This window comes from Rattus rattus, chromosome 3 (assembly GCF_011064425.1).
Source record: "Rattus rattus isolate New Zealand chromosome 3, Rrattus_CSIRO_v1, whole genome shotgun sequence".
NCBI lineage: Eukaryota > Metazoa > Chordata > Mammalia > Rodentia > Muridae > Rattus > Rattus rattus.
The window spans coordinates 199,451,485-199,464,048 of record NC_046156.1 but is presented as its reverse complement, the minus strand read 5'-3'; the positions used below and the strand labels follow the sequence as shown (position 1 = coordinate 199,464,048).

Genomic DNA, 12,564 nt, shown 5'->3' with positions numbered 1-12,564 from the left:
CTCCTGTGCAATGAAATATTTTCCTGCCTATTTTCTACTTTATCAGATGTCAGATTACTTAGAAAAATTAAAGCCATCAATTTATTCTGGTTACTAGATAGCTCAGGTCTGCATCAATTCTCAACACTTTCATAGAACATAGCAAGATAGATTATTATGTTACAATATTTGTATTAATATTTGTGGCAATAAATAATACATGATATGCTTCTTGAATCTTTATAGTAAAGTATTTGAATCTTTGATTTTTTTTCTCACTTTAAAATTGAATTGGTCTAAGTTTAACATAAATGTTTGTTAAGACATTGTCTTGACTGTGCTGCCCAGACTTCTCGGGAACATACCATCCTGCTGCCTTATATTCCACCATACCTGCTCAGTCCAGACAGGTTCTATCAGCATTTTCTAGCATTTATCTATACAGGTAGATATTTCTAGAGAAATTATTTGCCATTTATAATTTTTAGTATTCAGTGACTTTATAACTAACATAATGTTTCTATTAATGGATAGTGGATATTGAGGGCCTGGTGTTTGCTAGGTTTAGGACTTTACATGTACTGTTTTATTCTTACAACCATGTATCTTCCCACTTTACAGATGAGAAGTCAGAATCTTAGAATGTTTAAATAAGTTTTGCTGCTAATAGAGGGCAGAGCTGGGATATGAACTCAGGACAGAATCAGATCAGAGCTCAAACTGCTCCCACCTTGCTAGACTGCTTCCTCCTCTTCCTTTTCTTTTCTCTTCTATATAAGGGTTTTCCTATGTAGTCCTGGCTGGCCTGGAACTTGCCTTGTAGAACAGGCAGTCTTGAATTTACAGATCTACCTGCTTCGGCCTCCCAAGTACTGCGTTCAAAGGCTTATGTCACCATGCCTCCCTACTAGATGGTTTCTTGAGATTAATAAGGCATAGAAAGAGCAAGTGTAGACCTGGTATTGATCATGAATTGGACACATAATTAGTTCCTTTTTGAGTGTATGTGTATGCACGCACTCAGTTTTAATATGGAACAATTATAGGCATAAAGAAGGATCTTATAATTCAGATGGAGAGCCAAAACATGATTGCACACATGGCCTTCACTACAATGTGATAGTATGTGATGTATATAGAGAAGATTTGAGGTGTCAGTAGCTAATTACAGGTGCTAATTATAATGAATGTGGATAGGGCTGGAGAGATGGCTCAGTGGTTAAGAGCACTGACTGCTCCTCCAGAGGTCCTGAGTTCAATTCCCAACATCCACATGGTGGCTCACAACCATATGTTATGGGATCTGATGCCCTCTTCTGGTCTGTCTGAAGGCAGTGACAGCGTACTCACATACATACAATAAATAAATACATCTAAAAAAAAAAAGATGAATGTGGATAAAATTTAGAAAATAAGACCACCTCAGGTACATTAGCTACAATAAGAGAAAAACCCCACAAGTGTGTATTGGTGAGTATAGAACAAATGTAAACCTGTGTGCTGAAGTGGGGACACACTGATTAGTTGCGATAGAAAACCATGTGAGAATGGCTGGAAAGAGCAAAGGACCCAGGTTCTACACTCAGCACCCAGTTACTCCGTTCCAAGGGATCTGACACTGTCTTCTGATCTACACGGGCACCAGGCACACATGTGTATGCATACATAAATGCAGACAAAACACTCATACACATAAAATAAATCCTTTAAAAAGAAAAAAGGGAAAGGAAAGGAGACCATATGGGATGGAGGCTCCTCCAAACATTTCATTTGGGGTATCTGCCCCCAAAGAATTAGAAGCAGTATCTTGAAACCACCCTGTTCCTAGTAGTAATATTCTTAGTAGGCAAAAAGCAGAGACAGCCCAAGTGGCCATTAACAGATGAGTGAATCAACAAAATGTGGACGGTTGTTCTGTTTTAAGAGGGAAGGGATGCTGACACCAGATGCTACTCAGGAAGCCTGAGGCCACTGTGTCAGGGAAGAGCACCAGCTGCAAGTGCCACAGGGCCCTGCTTGTGAGGTGTTAGACGGTGCTCAGAGGCAGAAAGTAGAACGGTGCTTATCAGAGGCTTGACGAGGGAAGGATAGGGGTTGTTTGCAAATTTAAAAGTTTAGGAGAAGGGGTTGAGGATTTAGCTCAGTGGTAGAGCGCTTGCCTAGGAAGCGCAAGGCCCTGGGTTCGGTCCCCAGCTCCGAAAAAAAAAAAAGTTTAGGAGATTGGCCAGCAATACAAATGAGCCTAGCAGTACTGAGCTACACCTAAAAATGATTAGGATGGCAGACCGCTAAAGTGGCTATGATGGTGATTTTAACCACAGTTAAATCGACCCTTCTTCAATCGAGACCCTAAGTGTGAACTACAATTAGCTTTTTGTCTCTTAGGACAGCTTTAGAGGTGAAGCGTAATGATGATAGTGTAGCTAATACTTAAGGGCCACTAACTGCGTGTTCTGAAGGAATGATTGGAATTGGCTATTGATCATGACTACAGCCCTAAGAAGAAGTGATCAGGACCAGCAGGTTGTTGTTCAGTGACAGGGTATGAGAAACAGAAGATAAAAGCTGGTGTACAAAGCCTTGCACAAATTTTGTCCTGTGCCAGGCAAGTTTATTGAGAAGTACAACATCTTATATAGCATTTTCAGAGTGAAAAATGGCCAACGTTAGCAGAGAGCTAAGTCAGTAAAGTTGGCAAAGAGAACACAGCTGCCTTAGTGCTGATAACCACAGTCCAGGGGGAGGACTCAGATCACAAAGAACGCAGCCTTGACTCCTCTGAGACTCGGGCTCCAGCCCTACACCAGCCTTGCCAAGTCCACTATGGACAAGGACACAGAACTAAAGTTCCTTTTGTCTTTTCCTCGGGGCCTCTGAGAAAGTCTTGGGTTGGTCTGGCCCACCACAGGAAGGCACGGATATTAATTCTAGTTAGGAAAGCACAGGTAATGAACTTGACTGAAGTCATCACAGGCTGGGCAGACATTTCTAGGCAGTCCAGTTGTGGAAGCTGCCTTTAGCCTCGCATTTCACCCTGTGCTTTCTGGACAGGTTAGGCTTGTTTCTGCTGTGTCTGCTGAACTTACACTTTGGTTTTCTCGCCAAGCTGGAGTGTTTTGCTCCTTTACACTATCACCCACAATTGAGACTGTTTTAGAATTATGGCCATGATTTGTCTTTATATTTTGTGAGTCTCGATTTCTAGCCCGGGCTGCCTAGAAACATGCAGTCCAGCAGCCTCAGCCTCCTAAGTGCTGGGATTGCATGGGTGTTTCGTTATGCCCAGCCTGTTTTATTACTTTGTTGTTAGCGGAACTATCTGTTTCATTTATGCAGTTGGTTGAGAAGCACAAACTAGTAATTACAGTTGTATTGTTAACGGGATGGCAGCAACAGCAACTGAAGGGCCTTCCTTCCTCAGTCGGGTAGTAGATTAGGACTTTCAGTGTGGCTATGTGGGAAGTGTGGCAGTCATTACGCATTCATGTGCTAGCAGAGTACCCAGTGACACACGCTATGAGCTGAAAGCCCCCTGCTTTGTCCCTAAGCCAGCAGTCCCGTATATGATTGTCGCTGTGGATGTGTTGGGCCTTTTCTCTCCGTGGCACTGAATAGGTAACATGGAATTGAGTCCAGCTCTGACTCTCTGTGACTTCAAGAAATTCACAGCACACCTTCAATTTCCAGGTTCTTTTCTTTGTGGAAACAAAACAAAACTGAGCTGTTTTCTAAAGGTACAAAGAGTTGTTTGGCCCACGTGTGGCAGGCTGTGTAACAGCCTTCAGAGGTCTCACATGTAAAGTCAGCTAAGGAGGAAACGAAACGCAACTTAGACAAGTTTGTCTTTCTTTACAGGTTGCAGATCTAGATGATGAATTTGCTGACTTGGTTTTAGGTGAATTTAGTGAAGATTTTGATTTGGTGCCAGCTGAAAAGGTAACGTGTTAATCAATCATTTATACAAAATTTTACTCAAGTGAAATGGTTTGGTTTTTCTATCTTTGGAGAGTATATAAGATGTGTATGTTAACATACTGTTAAAAATGCTGGCTTAAAAATGAAAGTCACTGTTCGTGTAAGTACTTAATGTCAGCAGCATGCTATTGCCAGATATGGTTTACAAAGTTAGAAGTTGGATCATTTTTCCTTATACAGAGTTAGGCTCTTTAATTGTCTCATCGCAGTGGCTCTCTAATGGGTGGCAGCAGGCGGGAACTATCCCCAGTACTGAAAGCCTAGCCACTACCTGGGCTAGTGTGGTCATGACTTAGAGAAAAAGAACCTACTACTGCCACTTTACTGCACCAGAGTAACTTCTCAATGCATTCTAGAACTTACTCTCATGCCCACAGAGAAGGGTAGCTCCCATCATGCATCACAGTCTCTCTTTGCAGTGACAGAGACCTCCACAGAGGCCCACAGTCACAATGCAGAGCTCAGCCCCGGAGGATACAACACTTTCAGTCGTTTTAAGCACCTGTTATATCTAAAGCTTCTCTACCTTCTGAAGCTTTGCTGTGTTTTCAGAGGCCTCACTATAATATTTATAAAGACTTTGTTGAATAAGAGACAAGACCAGACAGACATCCAGCATACTGGAAGTGATTAGCATTGTAAGGAAATAAATCCATGAAGAGTAACGGAGGTGTGGTGCAGAGCGTTGTTTCACAGGGGTGTTTAGAGAAAGCCTTTGCCTCTGAGAGATCCTGACAGGGACTAGTGGACTGTCACAGATCCATGTCCATGCCCTCTCCCTGCTTTTAGCTACAGGCTGCAATACATAGAGTGACACTGGCTCAGGCTGCAGTGCCCGTGCTGTGTGGGAGTGCCTTGAAAAACAAGGGCGTTCAGCCCCTGCTGGATGCTGTGACCACTTACCTGCCATCACCTGAGGAGCGTGAGCACGGGTTTCTGTAAGTATGTGGCCACATACATTAAAATCATACGGCTGGGAAAACTGAATAGGCCTTGTTTCATGAACATACTTTAAAGTGGCCATTTTAAAAAAAAAATGTTAGAGATTATCTTGGATTATCTCACATCTCGGAATTAAAAAGTCATGTAAAGTGAGCATGGACTTCGTGCCAAGTGGCCTAATCCAATTGACTTAGCCTTACATCTGTGAAAGATAGGCGGTCGGACTCCTATCTCCTAAGACTGTTATGAAAATCTAGTGAGTTAATAATGTTGGCTAAGCGTGAGGAGCAGTACTAGCAGTTAGAAAGCTTCCATGTTAGCACTATAAAGAAGGACTAGGTGTAGCATGGGAAAAGACTGTAGCTAGAAGGGTTTGACTCATGCACTTCCTTGAGACTGATGACAGTATCATCTTTCCTCAGAAAAACGTACTTCATGGACAAAATATCAATTTCAGGAAAATTCAAACTTTCCAAATTTTTTAATGATGCCAGTTTAAAAACATGTTTCTTTAAGAATGCCATTTCTGTAAACAAGCTCAAGTTTCTACTGTAGATGGATGGTATTACTCAGCTGTACACAAGGAGAGGCTTGGGTATTACTCAGCTGTACACAAGGAGAGGCGTTGGGAAGAACGCTTGCTTATCCTCAGGGGATTCCTTTGTTTTGTGACCTTTGAAGATCGCACTTTTTAAGGAGTTTGTGCAATGAAGATGTTTACAAATATGACTACTTAAAGAGAACCAATTTTTAGTTTTAGTTTTAAAAGTGTACTGGTAAGGCTCCACCAAGGATCTTAACGAGTGACGGAAGAGAGGGCTGTAGTGATGTTACTCCCTGGGCCTGGGCCTCTGCTAGAGGATGTGTGAGGCCATTGGGAGGACCCTGCCTGATCTGGGCAGGCAGCTGGGCCTTCTCTAATACCTCCTTTATCTCGCAGGCAGTGGTATAAAGGAGACTTGTGTGCACTGGCATTTAAAGTGCTGCATGATAAACAGCGAGGACCCCTGGTTTTCCTGCGCATTTACTCGGGTACACTGACGCCCCAGTCGGCTATCCATAACGTTAATAGAAACTGCACGTAAGGAGGAGTTTTGGTTATTTTCTAAAACTGCGCCTACTTATTTAAAAGTGCTTTACTAATGTAGATCATGGATTTTATAGGGAAAGAATGAGTCGTCTGCTTCTGCCATTTGCTGACCAACATGTAGAGATCCCTTCCCTGACGGCTGGTAACATTGCTTTGACAGTTGGGCTTAAACAGGTGAGTGACCACGTGGGTGCATATCAAATCATAAATGTGATTTTTAAATATTTTATAATAGCAAAAAATCCACAAATTGACTAAATGCCTACTATATGACTGTGATGGCATATTTGTCAATAAAATTGAATGTCATGCATTTGCTAGAAAGAAAAATAGATTGCAGAAGCCCACAGACAGGATAGATGATAGTCCAAGTTCAACTCCAAGTAAAGATGGAGGTTTATTTACAGTTTTTTATTCCCATGTAATCTTTACGTGTGTGTGTGTGTGTGTGTGTGTGTGTGTGTGTGTGTGTGTGTAGGTGGTGGCAGTTAAAACACTTTGTGAGCTTTTATCAAGCCTGCCTTGCTATGATGGGAAATTCAGGAAGATATATTTTTAGGCAGAGAGAGATACATGTTTAGGCAGATTTTTTTTTTTTTTTTTTTTTGCTAATAAATTTTGGTGTATATTGTATGTTTCGTTATTTGTTAGAATTTATTACAATGTATAAAGTTGTGAGATTTGTGAATTATTTCTCTTACGTTCGAGTGAAGAACATGCTACACTGGGACTTTGTCTTGGTTTTGGGTAGATGAGTGCTAGCCAGGAAGCTGTCCTGCTTGCTTGCAGACTGCCACTGGAGACACCATAGTCTCGTCCAAGTCTAGCGCTTTAGCTGCAGCTCGCAGAGCCGGAAGAGGAGAGAGGAAGCCTGGAAGGAGCAGTGAGGCAGAGAGTGTACTGTTGGCCGGCGTGGAGATCCCAGAGCCTGTCTTCTTCTGCACCATAGAACCCCCGTCAGCTGCTAAGCAGCCAGGTACAGTCGTGTCGCCCTTTCAGTTGCTGGTGTTTGCAGACTGTAGGAAGTAGTTTCAGGGAGTCCTCAGGAGCCGCTGTGACAGTTAAATTTTACTTGAGTTTACTGGTCAGCATTTCTTGTGCTTGGTCTGGGCTTTACTTGAGTCACTTTGATTTGTTTGTTTTGTTGTTGTTTGGGTTGTGTTTTTTCGAGTCAGGGTTTTTCGGTGTAGCCTGGGCTGGCGTGGAGCTCACTCTGTAGACCAGCCTGGCCTTGACCCCAGAGATGTACCTCTGCAGCTCTGTGCCTCTCCACCTTGGTCGAAAGCATGTCCCACCACTGCCCAGCCTTGTAATGATTTTTATGAAATTCCAAGTATTGGCCCTGCTCTGCCCTCCTAATGTGTTAGATTAATTAGAACATGATTTGAAACTAATTCACTTTCTTGCATCTACAATATGAACCAATTCTGATCTCCTGAGGATGTTTGCCCATTTTGTCTTCTGTTCCCTTAGCCTTCTCCTTGTCTTGCATACGTTGTAATGATTCCCCTGAGCTCTTCTGTCTTAGGAACTCTAGGTCTGAGTCAAGCATCAGCTCTTTATGAGGCTTCAGTGGGTGCTCACTTCTGACCACCATCTGAAGACCAGCGTTCTAGTGTCCCTTAGTCCCCTTACAAACAACTTGGATGCACAGATTACGGGAAATGAGGAGCAGCCTTTATTCCCTCTCCATTACCTCATAAGACGCAGTGAGAGAAATAGTCTAGCCAAGCGGGGCTGTTCATCTACCCAACTCAAGTGCCATGAAAGAAGTCGATGTGCAGATCTAAGAATCCAAGTAATGGAAGATATTGGGTCTTCTCTTGTCCAGCTGCTGAGGAGCAGCACTTACATCAGGCAAACATAGAGGAGCTGGAGCAATGGCTCCGTTAAGAGCACTTGTTCTTTCAGAGGCCCCGAGTTTGAGTCCCAGCACCCACACAGCTGCTTACAACTGCCAATGAGTCAAGTTCCGAGAAGTCTGATGCTCTCTTCTGATGCCCTCAGTACCAGCCAGTTATGTTGTGCATACTAAATATTTATACATACACAGCTCTCATACATAATGCATTTTTATCTGAAATGCGTGAAATTTGAACATTTTCCATCTCAAGCATTTCAGATAATAGATGTGATACTATATTGTCATTTAAATATGAAGTAATATAAAAAAATTAATGCGGTCTAGAGAGATGGTGCAGTAGTTAAGGACATACTCTGCTTTTGCAACGGTCTGGGCTGAGTTCCCAGTACCCAGTGCTTGATCGTGGGGGCTAGCACCATCTGTAACTTCATTTCCAGAGAATGGGACACTTTCTGTCCTCCAAGGACACTAGCATGCAAGTTGTACACATTCATACCAGCAGTCAGAGTACTTATATGCATAAACCTTTGTAGAGTGCTATTTTCTCATATTACATCTTTGAAATCTGGTGTGCATTTTGCATTTATAGCACCTATTAATTCAGACCAGTAACACTTAGAAATGGGGAGCACAGCTCTAGAAAGCTTGGTGTATCTAACTAAGAAACAATTGAGCAGAAACAGTCGATAAAGGTTAACTCATTAATCTGTATGTAGTTCAGCTCTTTTCTTCAACTGCACTTTTCAGGCTGTGGAGCTTTTATAAAGAAGGCAAGCACACTCATCGGCCAAGTCATTACTGTCTTGCTCCACATAACATAGTAAACACAAAGGATTCATTTCCGTTTCTCCTATGGTTGAGAACTGGCCATAGAGTAATCTCCTCACTGTAGCCAGTGTTTCTGAAGGCATAATGATGTTTTTTGGTCAGCTACCAGATTATGCAATAGAACTAGATGAGGTTACTGTCCCTGTAAAGCCCTTCAGTGGCTTCTCAGTGTAAGCCAAACCTCTCAGCATGGCCTGCCAGACAGTGCATGCTCTCCTGCCCGTATCTCCCTTCTCATCTGCTGCTGCTCTTTATCGGCTGCTGTCTGGTGCAGCCTGTGTGCTGCTTTACGCAGCTCATTGTGGAGATGTTTGCACTTTCACTCACCTCTTGTTGGAATGGTCTCACCTTGGTTTAGCCTCTGCAGAGCATGTATGCCTCTTTGAAATTTTCACTTTTTTAAAATCAGTGTACCTGCTTGTTAATGTCTGCTCCCTACTTGAAACTTACTGTTGTTACCTAGAAACAAAGTGAAGAGAGCAAGTATTGTTTAATCCCACAGATTTGGATCATGCCTTGGAACACCTTCAGCGTGAAGACCCCAGTTTGAAAGTCAAACTTGACCCTGACTCTGGACAAGTAAGTTCATTGTGGCCTAGAGAGGAGGGGGACATGCGCATAACACTGATTAGTCTATGTGCCTGAAAGAAAAAAGCACTGATTCAGAATAGAAGTTTTTCTTTATGTTGTCATTCTAAATAAGCATCTCCTCAGTTCCCTAAAATATACAGCTCATTCCCCATTGGTTTGGACTTAACATAGCACAGGCTTTTGTGAAGTTTTGAAATAAGGTTCAACTCTGTTGTCTCTTACACTGATGCTTACACAAACAGCATACTAAAGGAGGTCAGAAATCAGAGAAGCCAGTTTCTGTTGTATGCATGTTCAAACTAGCCTAGGGCTGTCGGTACCTACAACATTTAGGAAACATCTATGTAGTTGAGAGAGGTTTTAGAAGGGGGTTATTTACCCCATTCTTAAGGCATTATCTTCAGCCATAGTGTCAAACAGCTGGCTGCTTCTTCATTAAGAAAAGAGTTGTAGGGGTTGGGGATTTAGCTCAGTGGTAGAGCGCTTGGCAAGCGCAAGGCCCTAGGTTCGGTCCCCAGCTCCAGAAAAAAGAAAAAAAAAAAAAAGAAAAGAAAAAAAAAAGAAAAGAGTTGTAGCTCGATGGTGCTGACGTTTGCCTTTAATCCCAGCACTTAAGAGGCAAAATGGGGATCTCTGAGCTCTAGAGCAGCCTGGTCTACAGAGTGGGTTCCAGAACAGCCAGTGCTACATAGTGAGACTCTGTCTCAAAAATATCACCACTACCACCACCACCACCGAAAAAGAAAAAGGATTTGTCCAGGTTTGGGGTGTCTTGTGCCTGTGATTCCAATACTTGAGAGGCTAAAGTAATAGGATTGGTACAAGTTTGATGTGAAGTTGGACAGCACACAAGTGAAACCCTGTCAAAAATCAAACCAGGTGGGTTGGAGAGATGGCTCAGTGGTTATGAGCATTGGCTGCTCTTCTAGAGGTCCTGAGTTCAATTCCCAGCACTTACACGATGATTCACAACCATTTGAAACTTCAGTGCCCTCTTATGGCTTTTTAGGCACCAGGTATACCGTGGAGCACAGATATACGTGCAGGCAAAATATCCATACACATGAAATATTAAAAACTGGGCCCAGTGAGATGCCCCAGTGTGTAAAGGCCCTGGCTACATAGGACTGACACCTGGAATTTAGAATATGTTGTCCTCTGACCTCTACACATGCCTGTCCCCTACGTCAATACACAAACATACCCCACACACAGTAGAAATAAATATAAGCAAACTGCATACAAGGAAAGAAGAGAGGAGGCCTAATCCAGAAAGTGTGAGCATTGGTTGTACTCCTGTTGCTTCAGACGGATGTGATGTGTGGGTTGAAGTCTATGTAACCGTAACTTAATACCACCTACTCAGCTGGCCATCAGACTGTCATGAACAGAGGCAGTGCCCGAAAGTTCACTGCAACTGATTCATTATTCTTGTCAGAAAAGTCACAAATATTTTCATGTAGGACCCCTCTCAAAATTTTCAAAAGAAACTCAGTTGTAATTAATAGAAAATTACTTAAATAAGCGAGCATCATTCCTTTTTTATCATACTTTGCATTAATTTTTTCCTATATTTAGTATTTTGTTTTATTTTTTTTTTCCTTTTTACTACCAGACTGTCCTGTGTGGTATGGGGGAGTTACATATTGAGATTATTCATGACCGTATCAGGAGGGAGTATGGCCTAGAGACCTACCTAGGACCTCTGCAGGTGGCATACCGGGAAACCATCTTAAACTCAGTTCGTGCCACAGGTAAAAAAATAAAACGTTTTGGACATTCTGGGTCTGTGTAGTGTTTGGCTGTGTAAACAGAGGTTGCAGTGTCTAGTGTCTCCACAGTTTTACTGTGTGTATTTAAAAATGTTATGAGCACAGAAGGCCTGGTGCCACAGCTACCTACACACCAGACAGTGCATTGTATGGAGTGCGTGAGTAATTCCGCCATTTAACACAGAGTTCCTATGCTGACAGCATTCTAGAGGAAGTGCAGTTTTTATGTTACTGTCCAGAATGTAAGTGCTCGGGTTTTCTGTATTTGGTTCCCTTAAGCAAAATAACAGTGACCACTATGCACCCCCAGGTGAACTCTCATGGACAGCTTCTGAGGTAAGGCAGGCCAGAACTGTTAAGGATATTTAAATTGCCCTTTGAGAACTCGTAGAGTCTGGTTGACCACATTTTACTGGAACTGGAAAAAGTAGCTGCACACAAATGCAGTGACGCAGGGGCTCTGCTGCTGGATGTGCAACAGTGGACACGGCAATGAGCACGAGCCATGCCCTCCTAACTCTGGGGGCCGGAGGGAAGAGGTCGCCTCAGAGTTTTCTCTACACAGGCAGGAGGCAGGAGACGTGTCTGGTCATGGCATCGAGGGGAGCACCAGAATCTGTGATTACAAGTTCTACTGCAGAGCTTTAAGCCAGACCCACAGAACCAGACTGCTGTGAGGAGCTTTAAGAGTTTAATGCTAGGTACTCATGGATAGGCTCTTCTCTTGAAGAAGCTGAAGGAAGAAGAAGGACTCGAGAGAGATGTATTCAACTTACGCCTCAAGGGCTAGGTGCTAGTGAAGTGCTAGACAAATGAATACTTTATAAAAAGAAATAAAGGTCCTAAGACTACAGGAACTAGCTTGCCAGCTTGAAAAATATGCTCACTGTCAAATATGGAGTCATAAAAACCAGTAAATGCTCACTACCAAGTATGATGTAAAATCATCATTCTTATATATAGTCTCGTGTATTCATAAAGGACCATGGCTGGGATGGGAGCACAGCCTGCAGGGAAAGCAAATGGCAGAAGTAAGCAGATGTGCACAGGGCACACAGGGAGGACACTGAAGACAGATGTGCACAGGGCAGGTGTTAGTAACAAGCACTGTAAGAATATAGACATAGTGGGAGCGCAAGGCCTCTGGGTTCAGTCCCCAGGACGCCCCCCACCCAAAAACAAACAAAACAAGAAAGGCTGATTTTCTATATTTCAAGAAATACTTGGGCTAGAGAGATGGCTCAGCGGTTAAGAGCATGGGCTGTTCTTCCAAAGATCCTGAGTTCAGTTCCCAGTGACCACATGGTGTCTCACAACCACCTGTAATGGGGATCTGAAGCCGCCTTCTGGAGTGTCTGAAGACAGCAAGTGTACCCACATACATGAAATAAATAAATAAATCTTTAAAAAAAAATACTAGGTTTTCAGGGAGGAGGGGAAGAAACATTAAATATTGCTGAAAGAATATAGGAAATTTAAGTTTGGAAATTAGCAGAGGAACAAGTGTTATAGTTTTTATTATC

At 42.7% G+C, this 12,564-nt stretch overlaps 1 protein-coding gene across 1 annotated transcript in view; it reads left to right on the top strand.

Moving 5' to 3' along the window:
• The window catches only part of Gfm2 (GTP dependent ribosome recycling factor mitochondrial 2), a 36,012-nt gene that overhangs the window by 18,982 nt on the left and 4,466 nt on the right, over positions 1 to 12,564 (top strand). The window contains exons 11-17 of the mRNA XM_032899000.1: positions 3,835 to 3,915; positions 4,744 to 4,892; positions 5,837 to 5,977; positions 6,061 to 6,160; positions 6,776 to 6,962; positions 9,181 to 9,257; positions 10,885 to 11,023. Of these exons, the coding sequence (XP_032754891.1) occupies positions 3,835 to 3,915; positions 4,744 to 4,892; positions 5,837 to 5,977; positions 6,061 to 6,160; positions 6,776 to 6,962; positions 9,181 to 9,257; positions 10,885 to 11,023 (874 nt within the window). The remainder of the gene's footprint in view (positions 1 to 3,834; positions 3,916 to 4,743; positions 4,893 to 5,836; positions 5,978 to 6,060; positions 6,161 to 6,775; positions 6,963 to 9,180; positions 9,258 to 10,884; positions 11,024 to 12,564) is intronic.